The sequence below is a fragment of the Eublepharis macularius genome, chromosome 12 (genome assembly GCF_028583425.1).
Source record: "Eublepharis macularius isolate TG4126 chromosome 12, MPM_Emac_v1.0, whole genome shotgun sequence".
NCBI lineage: Eukaryota > Metazoa > Chordata > Lepidosauria > Squamata > Eublepharidae > Eublepharis > Eublepharis macularius.
The window spans coordinates 53,585,439-53,603,182 of record NC_072801.1 but is presented as its reverse complement, the minus strand read 5'-3'; the positions used below and the strand labels follow the sequence as shown (position 1 = coordinate 53,603,182).

Genomic DNA, 17,744 nt, shown 5'->3' with positions numbered 1-17,744 from the left:
AACCCGAGAGAGAGAGAGACTTGTGTGACTATCAGGGGCATACTGAAGTAGGCTATTGCCATCAAAAACTCTAGCCTGTGTGTGTGTGTAAGTGAAGAGAGAGAGAGAGAGAGAGAGAGAGAGAGAGAGAGAGCACATTGTTTCTAGTTCCTTGTTTTTTTAATTTATATTTTGATTACTTTTTATGCTCTAGGTTCACAATAGTTCAAGCGTGTCCTGGGGAACATGTATCAGTAGGATAAATTAAAGAAACCTTTTCCAATAGATCATCAATATGAGCTTAAGAAACCTTTCCCAACCCATCATCACTGAAGTGGTTCTCCTTGGCTTCTCTAATCTCCACCAGCTTCAGAAACCACTCTTCTCCCTCTTTCTTGTCATGTACACACTGACTTTGCTTGGCAATGGGTTGGTGATTCTTCTGATCGAGATGGACCAGCGCCTCAAAACACCCATGTACTACTTTCTGAAGAATCTCTCCTGGTTGGAGATCATCATCACCACAACTGTCACACCCAAGATGCTCAGCCTACTCATTTTAGAGGACAACACCATGTCTTTCTTTTCCTGTGCTCTACAAGGATACATCTACTTTGTGGCTGGTTCTTCTGAGGTACTCTTGTTAGCGGCTATGTCAGTAGATCGCTATATGGCCATCTGTAACCCGCTGAGATATACATCTATAATGAGAACCCAGGTCTGCCAGCTGATGGTGGTGTCTTGCTGGTTGTGCAGTTTTTTCTCCATAACGATATCTATGGTGCTAAAAGCTGGACTGCCTTTCTGTGGCTCCAATGTTATTGATCATTTTTTCTGTGATAGCGGTCCTTTGCTAGAGATGATTTGTGCTGACATTCACTTTCTCCAAGCCTTAGACTTGGCAGTCTCCTGCTGCAACCTTCTGAGCTCTGTATCTGTGACTGCTGTCTCCTACATCTGCATCATTGTTACTGTGATGAGGATTCCCTCTGCCAAAGGAAGGAAGAAAGCCTTTAGCACTTGCAGCTCTCATATCACTGTAACATCACTCTATTATGGTAGCTCCATGTTCATCTACATCAAGCCAGCTGGGGGATCCTCTATGGATTTTAACAAGATGGCCACAGTTCTTAACACAGTGGTAACCCCTTTGTTGAATCCCATCATTTACACCTTCAGGAATAAAGTTGTGAAGGAGGCTGTCAAAGATGTCATTGGGAAAGTGCAGGCTGGATTTCCAAAATGAGCTCTAACATTACATGTTACATCACCCAAAACAAAACGATTGAAACAAAATAATGATCCTTTAATTACTTAAAATGCCCCAAAGTAATCATGACATACAAAATATGTGTAGCTCATTACAGCATGTGTTCTTTAAAGACCTGTTGATAGGTTTGCCAGGTCTCTTGATTCCCCCGGGGGGAGATTGGGAACCTGGCACCTACCTTACTGGGCCCTGGTTCTGGGTTTTGCATGCACGCTCCCAGCTTGTGCTATGACTTCACTTCCAGGAAGTGAAGTCATCGTGCAAGGTCAAAAGGCAGCTTGGCGTGCTCCTGCAGGCTGGATTGGCCCACTGTGGGCCAATTCAGCTTGAACGTGCCCACTATGGGGCACGTTTCAGTCTGGTTTAGACTGCTATGGGCATGTGAGGGCACCACGCCGCCTGGGGTGCGCTGTGCTGCCTGGGGGGGGGGGTGCCCCAGGGAGCGTGCCCCCTGCCAGCCAAGTAAATGGGTGCAGGGGAGGGAATGGTAGGAGCAGGGGATCCCCCGCACCGGGTGGGGGAATGGCACACCTACCTGTTGATAGCAGTCAATATATGCCTACTAGGGAGGTTTCCATGTTGCTAAACATGCCATGTAAATTAGTTGCGTTTTGTTTCAGAAAGATTTCATCTCTGTGCTTGGCTTTATGCTTGTATTTCAAACTTTCTGCTACCATACCATCTTTTATCTCTTTCATTGAATGTCCTTACTGTTGTTCATTATTGTACTTTGCTCAGTGAGTGTTCTAGCTGTTGATTATATTGTGTTTTCATTTGCACTCAGTAATCAACCTTGGATCTCGGTGAGAAAGGTGAACTGTAAATTAATAAATAACCATTAGCCACAGCATAATTGCTCTATGATTAAGAAAATTGCTTACAGAGCTATCACAAGGCACCAAAAGATAAAATTTCTTATTTGCCATTACCATCAAATACTTCATTAATCAGAGTACCTTCAAAGTACAGAAGACTCATAGGATTGGGTTGAACCAGCTTTTATGCTGGGGAAAAAAGGAAGGAAAGGGTCTCCTTTATGTTGGAATAAAGATTACTCAGCATGCCTACACACTTGGGGGGAACTATTTCTCCCTTTTCTCTCAAACCAAACTGTGTATATGTATGATGCCTCTCTTTGTCTGAGACAGAAGTGTCTCCCTGACTACTCCTTTTTCTGCACTCTTTGTACTCTCTCTTGTCCTGGTTTTGCAAGAAGCAAGCCACCTCTACAGAGCTCTTCTGTGCAAGCATTTTGAGACACATCCATGCTCTCGTGTACAGCTGGATTAACTGGCCACTTGCAATAGGGAATAGTGTTACTTAAATCAGGTTTCTATTTCTCTTCAGCTATGACAAAAAATTTACATGAAAGTGAATCAGCTTCAATAAAAGTAGGTTTTATCTGTTGCAACATACTGGCTTGGAGAGTGTTTCATTGTATGTCATACCACACTTTCCTAACTGCAACTTTGCTACATTAAATAACAAATGCCCCAATACTTTGATCAAGTGGATAATGGTAGGCATTATATACTTGGACTTCCAAAAGGCATTTTGGCAAAGAACCTCACCAAAGACTCCTGAGTCCTGACTAAACAAAACAATGGGATGGAGTGAGTTACAGATTAAAAATGGGTTAAATAGACAATTAACAATGGGAAATAAGTAATGGTGTCCCACAGTGCTATTTAATGTGTTAATGAATTATCTGGAATTGGGGGGAACAGTGAATCTGAATAGCTTTCTGAGGATACCAATTTATTAAGGTCAATGAAAACCAAAGAGGATTATGAAGAACTCCAGGATGCTGTCTCTAAAGTGGATGAGGGCAATGAGAAGACAAGCGAGCCACTTCAACCTCCCATCATGTATGCACAGGTCAGAAATGCTGGGTCACTCTGGACCATATTGACATATGTCCTTTCCCAGGGTTTTTCTGCCAGAACATGCCGGAATAGCATTCTGGCACCACTCCAAAGAGATCACATAGTGGTGGTCCTGCCCCCTGATCTCCAAACAGAGATCAGTTCCCCTGGAGGAAATGGCCACCTGTTTTACAAGGTAAACCTGCTCCTGTGAGGGGGGGAAGGACATGCAGCCAGAGGGTGGGGAAACAGCATGCTGGCCCATGCCAGGCACCTTCCCTCCACTCTGTCAGGGAGGTGGGTTGGGACCCCCTGCCCCCAGCCAGCCATGGCTTAGCTGAGCAGCACTCGCCACTGTTTCACAGAGGGCTGTGGTACACTCACTTGCCCAGCCTGCATCCCTTGGTGTAATCGAGGTAAGAGGCAGGGAGGCGAGCTGGCACGAATCATGGGGAGTGCTCCAGAGGGCCCGAACATGTGTAATGATGTCACTTCCTGGAAGTGATGTCATTGCACAGTCCTGGGACCACACACTTCGGCCATGCATGTATAGTGGGAGGTTTGCCACCTCCAGTCAGGAGTTACCTGGGAGATAGTTCCCCCACCCATTTCTACTGAAAAAAAGTCCTGCCTTTGCATGGTTCTCATAGTTGTGTCTTTTGGGTTTAAGTGATGAAAAAAATCCACTCATGAAGCTCTCCAAAATCCTTAGTGGCTGAAGGATTTGGGATGAACCACACCATAGACAGGAGGTCCACCAGCATTCGCAATATAGATTTGTAAAATTTCATAAAAAGAGAACTACAGTGCAGGGCAAGAAAGAGATGAGGTGAAGAAGCAGAAAAATATTGAAAAAGGATTCAAATAAGGGAGAGTCAACGTTTTCAGCAATGAGCTCTAAATTCTTGTTGCACTTATTTATTTATTATAGTCTGCCTTTCTCACTGAGTATCAAAGTGGACACATTGATACAATCAATATGATGAGACATATAATAAGCAATATACCCTGACTAGGATTACAGAAATCTGAACAAGCATAGCATGTTAGACATGAAAGAGTGCACATACAATACAAAAATAAATGTGTTACATCAGTAGAAAATAGTGCGGTGACAAGATAACATGTGCAGCAAACAGATAATACATCCTGTACGCAGAAGTATAGTCCATAGTCCCTTTCCCTTGTTTATTACCCAGATTTGAGGACTGTACTGCTAATCAGCTTCCATAGAGCAGCTTGGATCTCTTTGTTCCTTATACTATAGATGATTGGGTTCATCATTGTTGGCACCGCACAGTAGATCACAGCAACCACCAAGTCTAGATTAGATGGGGATCGAGAGATTGGTCTCAAGTAGGCAAAGACGCAGGTGCAGAATAAATAAGGAAACAACAATCAGGTGGGGAAGGCAGGTTGAGAAAGCTTTTTGCCTCCCCTTTAGAGAAGGAATTTTCATCACTGCTTTGAAAATATGTATATAAGAAATTGTTATGAATATAAAGCAGATAGAGACTAAGCATGCACTGAAAACAAGGACCCCAACTTCTATAAGATACAGGTTAGAGCAGGAAACCTTCAGTAGCTGTGGGATCTCACAGAAGAACTGGTTGATAATGTTGGGGCAGAATGTGGTTGCAAAGGTGCTACCAGTATGTATTGCACCATAGAGAATGCCACTTATCCATGCGCTCACTGCCATTTGAGTACAAGCTTTCCTACTCATAACAGTTGTATAATGCAATGGATCACAAATGGCAATATACCGGTCATATGCCATAATGGTGAGGATGGAGACATCCATTGCCATAAAGAAGATGAGGAAGAAAACCTGGGCAGCACATCCAAAATAAGAAATCAGCCTGGTGTTGGTCATAGACTTGGGGATGGTGACAGAGATAGTCCCCATGTCTACAATGAATAAATTCAGCAAGAAGAAGTACACAGGAGTGTGAAGGTGATGGTCAAGGGATATGATGCTGATGATCAGGATGTTTCCCATCAGAGCTGTCAGATAAGCTGTTAGCAACATGGCAAAGGGCAAAAGCTGAAGCTCTGGAACATCAGAGAATCCAAGAAGCTGGAACTCAGTCATGCTGCTTCCTTTAAACATCTCTCCACAAAATACTGCTGAGGACATGGAAGAAAGGAAATTATAAATACAATAATACATTATGTGTGTGAGCATGTATATAGTTTATTCGTATGTCATACTGTGTGTGTCATTTGCCGTCAAGTCATCTCTGACCTATGGTGACTCTATGGTGACCCATATGTCATATGACACACACACAATACTTGCCTTACTTGGAAATGAATCATTTGCATGAGCATAACCAAACAACATGGCATCATCATATGAGTGGATGATTTTAAGCACTAGGAAAATGTTATGAGAGTCAGGCTGAATACTTTCCCTCATTGTTTTCCATTACTATTACAGGAACCCGTGTATGGACTATACAAAATTCAGAAAGAAAAAGTTATCCAGCGGAGGCATGCTAGTGCGTTGATTCCTCCTCAGAAAGAAAACTGAGAGCCAGTTTGGTGTAGTAGTTAAGAGCTACAGGACTCTAATCTAGAGAACCAAGTTTGATTCCCCACTCTTCCACTTGAAGCCAGCTGGGTGACCTTGAGTCAGTCACAGCTCTCCGGAGCTCTCTCAGCTGCACCCACCTCACAGTGTGATTATTGTTGTGGGGATAATAACGACATACTTTGTAAATCACTCTGAGTGGGTGGTAAGTCATCCTGAAGGGTGGTATATAAACTGAATGTTGTTGTTGTTGTTATAGCTACACTGGGGCTCCAAAATTCAACTAGAAAGAGAATGTCAGCATCTCAGCTATGACAATCATGCCAGTAAGGTAAGGTACTCCTTAACTCTGGAAAGATCTGGAATGAAGCTCTGTAGGGTTATAGTCCTGCAGAGATGCTGCAGGAAGTCCATATATGTTGGTTCTCTTGTTGATCTCTTTATCTATCACATGATTTATCCCACCCTTCTTCCAGTGATCTCAGGGCAGCATACATGTTGAAATAGGAATAACATTTTGGAATATGTTAGATTGAAAGAGACAGTGACCAGCTGACAGTCATTCAGGATGCTTCAAGGCTGAGAGCCAAGCTACAAGTGACGCCTGACACAGGTTGGACACTTGTCAGCTTCCCTCAAGTTTTGATGGGAAATGTAGGCGTTCTGGTTTTACAGCTTGGCTCTCCATTACAGCTGCAAGACTAGGATGCCTACATTTCCCATCAAAACTTGAGGGAAGCTGACAAGTGTCCAACCTGTGTTGGGCATCACTTGTAGCTTGGGTCTGAGTGGGGATTGTAATCTGGGTCCTCGCAGTCCTCGTAAAACACTATGCCACTCAGTGGTAGAGCATCTGCTTTGCATCCAGAAGGTTCCAGGTTTAACCCCTCACATCTCTGCTTTGAAGGATTAGGTAGTAGGTGATGTGAAAGACCCCTGCTTGAGATCTTGGATAGTCACTGCCAGTTGGCATGGACAACCAATGATCTGACTCAGTATGAGGCAGCTTCATGTGTTCATGAATTCATACTGGTTCTTGATATGAAAACAGTAGCATGCCGCTCAATGTGACCATATAATCTTGACACTCTGCATTCCCAAGAGCTGAACAGTTGCACTCATTCTAAATGTTGGCATCTTCAAACAGGCAAAAAATGAGATGTCTCAGATTCAGCAAATTGAGTTGGATGCAGCCAGGATTTTCATCCATTCTTGTCTAATTCTCCTCCTTAATATAGCCTCAGTCCCATTTGGCTTCTGCACAGGCAGACCCTATGATCCATACCATAGCCTGTTTTGGCAGTCAAAGGGGCACTCACCTCCTTTTTTCACCAGTTGAAAAACTGGTTGGATCCAACTCATTATTGCAGAGGTGCTCCTACTCTTGTGCAGGAAAGTAGGGCATGTGCACATCCAACAATTTAATTTTAACAATTGTGGTATGCATTGTGTCAAACAGTTTTATTCCTCACCCAAACCTCCAAGGATTTTTAAAGAGAAGCCATGATGATTAATCTAGCATTAAAACCAATATATTTCAAATGCAAATACGCACAAAATCTTGGGAAATGTGGGGGGTGACAATAAACGGGGATAGAAGAAATCCTAACCCAGTGAAAAACACATTTTGTAGAGCAATTATGTCTCATAGACAAAAGGGAAGAAACAGCAGGATTGAGTCCAATGGCACCTTAGAGATCAAGAAGATTTTTCAGGGTATTAATTTCTGAGAGTCAAAGTTACTCCCTTTCGATACAGGGAGAAAGTAATTCTTCAAAAAGAGAGATTATTATCAAGCTCCAATGCACTCTCTCTATCAAAACGCCAACAGCAACTGTCTCTCCACTGTCTGCAAAGTCAGAGCTGGGAGCCCCCCTCCCCCCTGCTCTTTGCTCCTTTGTTGTAACAAATTTGCAGCTCCACACTTGAAAGGAAGCCTATCAAGCTAAATTGGGATTAAATTGGGGTTTCCAGGGCAACAGCAGGAGTTCAGACAGAATTCAGACAATCCCTGCCTAAGTTGCAAAGGGAATTGATTGCAGGTGCCAGACTGTCTGGCTTGATGAACAGCAATGAACAGCAAGGAATGAGGCTTGAAATGACCTCCTGTTCATTTAGAATGGGGCCTCACGAACAGCTTGTTCGCGAACAGCAGATTGGGCTGTTCGTGGCTTTTTTTTTGTTCGTATTGCTGTTCATGCCCATCTCTAAACTTAACCCTACTATTTTAAAAGCATAAGACACAGTTGGGAATCTGTAAAAATGTTTATTTTAAATAAAGCAATCATTTAAAACTGTTACACTACTGAAACCGGGTGACGGGCGCCCGCCGTTGGGTAAGGAGCACCTGCCACCAACAAAGCCACCAACAAAACAATCATTTTAACTGTTACAATACTGAAACCAGGTGATGGGTGCCTGCTGCCAGGTGACCACTGCCTGCCACATCCAGATGCAACCAAGCACTGAATATTAGCAGTAGCAAGCAACATCAAAGGAACACCTTGGCCTCTATGCTGTGTTCATTGACCCTCCAGAGTAACTGGTTGACCACTATGTGATACAAGAAGCTAGACTAGATGGATCACAGGTCTGAGGACTCTTCTCTGTCTGGTCAGTTTAATGTAGTGCTTAAAGTGTCAGACTAGGATCTCGGAGATCCAGGTTTAGATTCCAGTTCCAATTCATTGAGTGATGCCGGAACCAGTCATTCTTTCTCAGCTTAACCTACCTCATAGGGTTGTTGTGAGGATAAAAGGGAGGAGAGGAGAAAAATGAGTAAAAATATCTAAAATACCTATAGTCTTGTGTTCTTATTTGGAGCTGAATTTTTACGGTGTCTGCCAGTCTTGATATTGTCTAAAACATGTGCAGCAGCAATCCTGCATTAAGAAGTAAGGAAGATGTATGTAGATTGAAAGGTACTTAACTAGGAGCTCTGAATCCCCACTACAACCAGTTTGGTGTAGTGGTTAAGAGTAAGGGACTCTAATCTGGAGGACCGGGTTTGATTCCCCACTCCTCCGATTGAAGCCTGCTGGGTGATCTTGGGTCAGTCACAGCTCTCTCAGAGCTCTCTCAGCCCCACCCACCTCACAGAGTGATATTGTTGTGGGAATAATAATGACATACTTTGTAAACCGCTCCGAGTGGGCATTAAGTTGTCCTGAAGGGTGGTATATAAATTGAATGTTGTTGTTGTTGTTGTTGTTGTTATTGTACAAGTATGAGAGGGGATGGGGCCCAGTTTGGAATGAGTTGGTGTGCTATTTTGGAGCATAACCATACAGTTCTAAGCAGAGTCACACCCTTTTAAGCCCATTGTCTTCAATGGACTTTGAAAGGGGCAACTCTTCTTTGGCTTGCATCAATAAAGGTAAGAACCAGCACTTGAACTGCACCCAGCCCCAGCGACAGATGGACAGCCATTGTAAATCTCTAACTGTGCCACTATTCCTAGAAATAAACCAGCATTCACACACTAACAGCCAGAAAAGACCCAGGAAGAACCCAAAGAATGTTAACCTTGCAAACAACACTGTATTTTACTCAACCATGAAGCAGCAGAAGTTTCAGTGAGATAATATTGCAAATGATTGCCCTAAAGGTGTTACTGAGTTTGTTTTTTTTGTGGCACCTCAGGCATTGCCTAGAAACTAAGTGTTAATCAGGGCAGCTATCCAACTTATTTAAAACATTTTTCCATATAATATGAGTTGGTGACCTGCTTGGAGAAAGCCAGGAGTATTATTCCCCAGATACTCCTATCCCATAAGAAAGCAACAGTATTTAGGAGGAAGAAAAAAACATCAAAGTGAGCACTCAACGTTCATAGATTGGAAAAAAGGTATGCATCACAGTGCTGTGGGTGGGGTGAAGCTGGAAATGCTAATTTTAATAACCAACTGCTAATAACCCATTATTAGTGGTTTCACTTCTGATGTGTTTTACAGATAAAATGAACCTGCATGTTTATTTATTTAATTTGGCTTATACCCCACCCTTCCCACAAGTGAGCTCAGGAAGACTGCTTCCAACAACTTATACAGTTAAAAGATACAAGAAAAACGATAACCGCTTGACCCAAATAACATGAAAAAAGCCCAGGCGCCACTTAGCAAATCAGGCTACTGCAAAATCTCCACAAACCATGGGCACATAGCCTCAGGGATGCACAGCAGCTTGTCCAGGCCAGACTCTATAGCAGTAATTGAGTTGAGCGTGTATTTTATGTTTCCTTCATTCAGTCCTTCTATTGTATGACAATCTTTGCTTCAGAGGTCCTTTATAATTCCATTTTTTTTCTATATGAGGCTGAAATGGGAGGTATGAGCACACTTGCCGCTGACTTCCACAGCTCAGAGAAATGGGTTCCATTCTGTGGTGATGTCATATGCGTTGTTCAACAACCCTCATTTAGGAATGTGGATCTTGGGACATTTGCTTATAGTTCAGATGGTATATTGCTACCATCTATTTGGCTCTTGTGGGCATGGGCACCCTGGGTGCAGAACCCTGTTAGGTGGTCAATTCTTTACCAACCTCCTCTCTTCTGCTTTTACATTTGTATAATCTGCAGATATAAACATTTGATAAAGCTGATATCCATGACATCACTTACCTATGATTGCATATCCAGATACTAGATTGGAGCCAAACAGCTTTTAAACTCAATCTTGCCCAACTTCCCTCAATAATATTCTCTCTCTCCTACGTGCCTTATGCCCATGCATGTCCCATGGTCCCCAGCACAGCCTTTTTTTGTGGTCAAAAGAGGATTCATCATCCTCTTTTCACCAGTATAAAACTGTATGGATTCGACTCCTGAACACGAGCAAGACAGGGCATTTTTTTCAGGTCACTGGATTTTAGACTATTCAAGAAGAATCTAATTTTTTCACCTCAAAAATATTTAAACAATTTAGAAGACAAACAGGGGGGAAAGAGCGTGACTGACAGAATGGGTTAAATTTGAAAAGATTTAATACAGATAAATCGTTTGGTTTGATAAAATTATGTCTATGTGGGGCCAGTGAATAGCTATGGACGTGGCACTGGGAGTGGATGTGGAAAACAGTTATAGGGGGAAAACCCTTTAGGTTGATCTACTGAAATTGTTAGCCTGAAAATTTAAGACAAGTACTAAAAACAATTTCTATGAAGGACAGAAAAAGGTACATGAAACATAGTGGTTATGATGGAAAATAGCATCAAATGTTTGCTTGTTTATTTTGTTTGTAGGGTATGGAGAAGCCGTAGTCAATGAAGGGGTATTTGCCAAGTTAACTAAGCATACAATCTCACTGTTTAATGCCAATACATTTCTATCTATTACTATTTTGAGCTTCAATCAGTCATATTCTCCTCTATTGTTACCGCTATTTTTGTATAGTTTTATGCTTATTTTGAATGGTAGGCATCTTTTGGGGAGGAGTGAGGGAATGGAGGCTCATTACTTTATTTTGGTTTTAATTGTAAAAGTTTTTAATCTAGCATTCTAAGCTGCCTTGCACCATCATGAAAGGAAGGGCAGAATGTTTACATACATACATACAAACATACATAAAAAACAACTTCTGAAGGAAAGGTTTTGGACAATTTATACAAAAATAACAACAATATCACATCACTCTAGAATTCTCAAAAGAGCACATTGTCTTCATATTTTAATAGAATAATAATAACAACAATATTTGAATTATATACTGTTCTTCAGGACAACTTAATGCTCACTCAGAGTGGTTTACAAAGTATGTCATTATTATCCCCACAACAAAACATCCTGTGAGGTGGGAGGGGCTGAGAGATCTTTTAGAAGCTGTGACTGACCCAAAGTCACCCAGCTGGCTTCAAGTAGAGAAGTGGGGGATCAAACCTGGATCTCCAGATTAGAGTCCCAGCACTCTTACCACTACACCAAATTGGCTCTGCATAGGTAGGATTCAGCAGGACTTTTCTCAATTTCACTTAATTCTTCTTCTTTGCCACATCATTTTGACCATGCAGTACCCAAGAGCCACAGCATTGCTTTTTTGTGCGGACAGAGAAGCTCTCCTTTTTTTACCAGCAGAAAAGCTGGTTGGGTCCCACACCTTTTGCATTATTTAAAGTCTTAGAATGCTGATAGTATGAGATTCTGAACATCCTCAGAATATCTAGTTCAGTTTTTTTAATCCCCAAATATAAGTAAGCTTTCACTTTGGCCCAATTTAATGTTCTTTCCTCTGCACTTTTGGAAGGGACATATTGTGGTGTGCCATAATAACAACAAATTATATGCCCTTGTGCATGGGGGATAATTTGGGGCATGTTGCTGCATTGCCTCTTCTATAGCAATCTCAGATTGCTTTTATCACTCCTATCCTCTAAAAAATACAGGGTAGATTGGAGGAAGTTTATACCTACCTTGAGGACCTTGAGCCCACTATTATGAGCTTCCAGATTTTTTGCAGCTTCTAGAGTCTACTGTAGTTCATTGATGATTTACTGAATTATATTTACTATTATTGTACCTTCTATGTGTCAGTTTCCCATGTAAATATTTCTGCTATTGCATGTTTTATTTTTCTGGTTTATGACCATAAAAAGCCATTCATTCTAGTCCAATTCTTGAAACAGCAATTATGGCCATTGCTTGATTATTTCCTTTGCTTTTTTAAAAATGCCATCATTGCTTATCTGACAGGATGATCCAAAGGAATGACACTTCAAGAACGACAGTTACTGAGATTGTGCTGCTTGGATTCTACAGTCTTCAGAAGCTGCAACTGCCACTCTTCCTCCTCTTCCTCATCATGTACACACTCACCCTGCTTGCCAATGGTGTGGCCATTCTCTTAATTCGCCTTGACCGGCGCCTCCACACCCCTATGTACTACTTCCTCGGTAACCTCTTCTTGCTGGAAATCCTCATCACTACAACTGTCACTCCTAAAATGCTGAGCCTCCTTGTCTCAGACCACAAGACTATCTCCTTCTTTGGCTGTGCTATTCAGACCATGGCTTATTTCCTTGCTGGCACGGCTGAAGTCCTCCTGCTGGCAGTCATGTCTGTGGACCGTTATGTGGCCATCTGCCTCCCACTACGCTACTCGGTCCTCATGAGCAGCAAGGTTTGTGTGCTAATGGTTGTATCTTGTTGGATTATTGGTTTGATTTCTATTGTTGTTATTGCAATCTTCAAGGCTGGGTTGCCATTTTGTGGACCCAATGTCATCGATCACTTCTTCTGTGATGCAGGACCCATGGGGGATCTTATCTGTGCTGATGTAACCTTTGTCCGTGCTCTTGAGTTGGCTCTGTGTAGCTTTGTGCTGATAAGCTCCGTCTCTGTGACAGCAGTCTCCTACCTCTGCATCATCATCACTGTTTTGAGAATGCCTTCAGCCCAAAACAGGCAAAAGGCCTTTGGCACCTGCAGCTCACATATCATGGTTGCTTCACTCTACTACGGTAGCTCCATCTTTATTTATGCCAAGCCAAGTGCTGGCTCTTCCATGAACTTCAACAAGGCAGCTACAGTTCTTAACACAGTGGTGACGCCTCTGCTGAACCCCATCATCTACAGCTTTAGGAATAAGACTGTAAAGGAAGTGATGAGGCAAGCCCTAGGAAGAATGTGCCATGCCATGCAAAAAAAATAAGGACTATCTCCTCCACTTTTGCAGCAGAAATAGATAAACCACTCAAAGTTTGCATTTTCCATATGGTATCTGAGCTCCATATCCAGCAAACTGGCAATTTAGAGTAGAATACACTCAATGTTTTTAATTAATATCACCCTTTTCTCCTATTTACTACAACCCCTGTTCTACATGCATTTTTTCATGACCCCTTTTCAGGAGGTCAAACAGGATACCTCTTTCTTATTAGCTTAAAAGCTGATTGGATGCAAACCTTTGGTTAGTACCATAAACTCAGTGTATTAAGGGGTTTATCTAATTCTTACATAGATGCTTCCAAAACTCTCCTCGTCCTTCCCAGATTTTGGTATTGTGAATCACCTGGTTTTATTCCAGAGTGGAAAAGATACATCTAGGGTTCTCCACTGGTCCCTTTTTTGTTTAATGAATGTTTTATGACCATATTGCCAGAGCTTTCCCTTTCTTCATATGCATTTCCCCTCTTGATTTTTTCAGTGTGCATTGATAAAATGCTAAAGGAAAGCAGCCTTGATATGATTGTACACGTCATGAAACTCACACAAGCAACACAATCCTATGCAGAAGATGTTCCTGTTCCCTTTATTTGGGGGACTGCAACTCCAGTCATCCCACAAACAATGTTGATTTCCATTGCAAATAGCCGATGGTTCTTCCAGAGATAATATGGGGCACAAAGCTTTGATTCCCTTTGTTTTGGCCACTTTAACTCCCACCGTAGTCCTGAAACGAGTGGCCAATTTGAGGTACTTAGCTTTGTTTTCAGATGTGTTATACCTTCCGGAGTAAATCATGATTTCCATTTGGAAATGCAGGGGTGACTGTGGATGATTCTTCACATGACTGCAGAAAAATAATTGTGATGCAATCGCATAAACAATCATGCCAAGACTGTTTTCAAGCTGTTTTCTCTCACAGTATTTGAGTATAACAAAAATAGAGGTGTAAAAAATCAATGGGAAAAAACTCAAAGAGGAAGGAGATGGTGCATGATCTAATTTCTTAATTAATTTTCACTGTCTTTTCCAAGTTAGAATCAGAATTAAGGGAGAGCTGAATGCAATACCAAATAAAATTCTGGAAGAAAAAGGAATCAAAACAAAATCTCTTCACTCCTAATTTTTTTTATTATTTGGGGAATCCAGTCAATATTAGAAAAAATATGACATTCAATAGCAAACTTAAAGACCAACCAAGTGCCTAGCTAATGACCTTATTACAACTCTAGCTTCATCATTTATTTGAAATATGACCAGCAAATAGTTAATGTTATTAAAAACCCTTTAAAAAACACCGTCTTAAATTGTTAATATTTTAAAGAGGAGGACAGTCTTGCTGTTCAATTCTATTAGCAACTGTTAGTTTAGAGAGAAACTGAGTATATTGGTTTCATTTTATTGTCCTCTGAGAAATGCATTTAATAATAAGGTGAGGAGAGGTGTAGACAGACAGATAGACTGGCAGGCAGACAGACAGACAGAGAAATACTAGTACTAGGCTAGGATTCAGCTCAATTCACTGTGCCTTAGGACAGTCACTCTCAGTCTAACTTTTAGTGGAATCCTAAGCAGTGTAATTCTGCTTGGCATTTCAGTTATTTACAAGCTCACTGTGAGGATAAAATGAGGAGGGAAGAAATATGAAGAAAGGTATAATAAAAATGCCATAAAATACATAGAAGACAAGGTTAATAAGGACGCATATTGCGTCTCCCTTCCCCAACAAATTTCTCAGCTTGCTCTCACAATGAGCCAAATATTCCCCCCTCTAAATGTTATTCCTGGTGGAGGGAAGAACGTTGAGCTTGGTGGATAGAAGGATCCAATACCTTATGTTTTCACATAAGTGAATTGTGGAAAATATCAATGTCTGTATAGAGCAATGGTCAACTGTAAATAGTTTATTGATTGTATTTAGTTTTAAACTCTATTGTTCTGACTATGGCCATTTCCACACATGTTGAATAATGCACTTTCAATGCACTTTCGCAATCCTTTTGAAGTAGATTTTTTGTTCCACACATGGAAAATCAGTTTCAAATGTTCACTAAAGAGTATTGAAAGTGGATTATCCAACGTGTGTGGAAGCAGCCTATGTCACATCAATTTTACTTAATTATTTGTTTCTGTTTTTACTCTTCAATATTTGTGATTTGTAAGGGCCTATGGCTAAATACAATAAACTTTATTACTTACTTAGTATAAAGCAAAGCATTTTAATGAACAAACAGACTGAACAGAAACAAAGTTACAATATATAATTACCCCCAGAGGGAATACAGGGAAAATATGTATGAATACAGAAACTTTCAGACAGTCCAGAAAATTAATGTATCAAATCAGATAATCCCAGGAGAATACCAAGATATTTGTTTTTTAAGTGTACTCAAGGGACTATTGGTACCTTGGCAATATCTTTAAAATCAGTTAGGGCAGGGCTTTTTTCTGGGAAAAGAGGTGGTGGAACTCAGTGGGTTGCCCTTGGAGAAAATGGTCACATGGATGGTGACCCCGCTCCCTGATCTCCAGACAGAGGGGAGTTTAGATTGCCCTCTGCACTGCTGGAGCAGCATGGAGGGCAATCTAAACTCCCCTCTGTCTGGAGATCAGGGGGCAGGGCCACCTGCCATGTGACCATTTTCAAGAGGTTCCGGAACTCCGTTCCACCATGTTCCAGCTGAAAAAAAGCCCTGAGTTAGGGGTTCTTTTTGTTTAATCTCCTCTGAAATTTCTTTGTGCAAGAAATTCTTGAATGTTTGTATAGATGTATATGTGTTAGAATAATAAGTTTGTGAGCACAATAGTTTTAGAAAAAAATGTAATTAGAAATCTGACTAGAGTTGGTTTGGCCTTTCAGGACTCATTGGTGCCAGACCCACTAGCAAATATCAGCTGACTTGTATGACTCATCTATAACCAGCTGTTTGCTACTGTTCAACAACAGCCACCCCACAAAAGTCCTTGTGGCATAGTGATTAAAGTTTCATACTAGCATTTGGAGACCCAGGGTTGAATCCACACTCTGCTCAATAGGTGGCCTTGAGTCTGTGACACTCTCTCAGTTGTAACCTACTTCAAAGGATTGTTAGGAAGGGTCTTTGATTTGAGTGAGTGCTTGGAGCTCCCCTAATTTTAAGTTCCCCCAGTGCACTCTTGCCCTGCCACCTTGTGAGCCCACTCCTAGCTCATGCTCTAAATCCCCACAGCAGAGTGCTCTCAGACAGGGCCTCCAACTGGACCTCCACTTACCTGGGGCCATGGTCGCCCTGGGCAGAAGATGAGGATGCTTTAGGCAAGAAGGAGATTCTTAATGGCATCACTGCCCTGGAGCAAGCCAGATGTGCCCCTATGGCTGGGATGGCTGGAGCCAAGAGGCAGAGGTTGGCTAGGATAACCTCTGCTGCAGCTTTTCAGAAGGAAGTGCTAACCCATTTTTCTGCTGTTGAGGGTCCATCTGGCATTGCTGGTGGTGAGGGAAGTGGAATCTAGACATTGGAGAGCCCGACAGCAAAGGCCGAAGCGGTGGTAACTGAGCCAGGTTGCTTGATCATGTACCAATGTCCTCAAGTTATGTTTTGACACCATACGGAGACATTTCTTTAATTGTGTATTTAACACTCATTCAATATATAGTTCTTTGTTAATCATTTCTTCAGCAGATAGTGATTTTCAGCCTTTGGCATTCAGAACATTTGCTTTATGCTCGCAAGAGACAAGGCTTTGAGTAACTGCTAGCCATTGAGTTCCACTTACAAATCATCTGAAAGGATGGAGATTAGCTAACCATCTCTTTCAAGATACTGGCCTCTTCAACATCCTTTTGAAAGTTATTATGGATGGGATATGAGATCTCTGGAGTCGGGAGTTTGGATGGGATATATTTCAATGGTACACTTTTTAAAAAAGAAAAATCTTTATGCTATACAATGCATATTATCAATGACAATGATCAACATCTGGGGCAATATTCACACCATTTCACTCACTAGGAATAAGTTAAATCTATCATTTAGACCAGGATGTTTAATTTCAAAACAATAGAAGAAAAATCAGAACAAAACTACCACAGGATAATTTTGTTATTAACAGCTGTGTTTTCCTTTTACTCTTAAAAATGTTGACATGTCTAAACTGAGTTGTAGACATGTCAATGTTCTTCTCCATCTAGTATCAAGGTTCAGTATTGCTTCCAACTGGACATGTAGAACTGAGGCCAAGAGATGGTGTTTTGCTCATAGTCACTCCATGGGACCCTGGGTGAGGTGAGGTTTGAACCCAGGTCCAAAGCTCACCACCCTAACCACTGAAGCAGTAACGAAAATGACAACATTAAATGTTTGTTTGTTTCTAGACAGATGAAAACACATTTACGTTTGATAGGTCTCCTGTGGCACCTCCCAAAGGAGCATGATACTTTTAATCAAATTCTCGTTT

At 41.5% G+C, this 17,744-nt stretch overlaps 2 protein-coding genes and 1 pseudogene across 2 annotated transcripts; 2 read left to right on the top strand and 1 right to left on the bottom strand.

Annotated features, from left to right (window-relative positions):
• Positions 1-430: 430 nt before the first annotated feature.
• Positions 431-1,225, top strand: LOC129339414 (olfactory receptor 6M1-like). Its single transcript, XM_054993993.1, has one exon. It carries the CDS (start codon positions 431-433, stop codon positions 1,223-1,225), a length of 795 nt encoding a protein of 264 aa, XP_054849968.1.
• Positions 1,226-4,305: 3,080 nt separating this feature from the next.
• LOC129339413 (olfactory receptor 14A16-like) lies at positions 4,306-5,227 on the bottom strand (annotated as a pseudogene).
• A 7,109-nt stretch (positions 5,228-12,336) lies between these two features.
• LOC129339412 (olfactory receptor 6M1-like) lies at positions 12,337-13,293 on the top strand. The gene has a single exon (XM_054993992.1). The coding sequence runs from the start codon at positions 12,337-12,339 to the stop codon at positions 13,291-13,293; it is 957 nt and encodes a 318-aa protein (XP_054849967.1).
• The last annotated feature ends 4,451 nt before the right edge of the window (positions 13,294-17,744 follow it).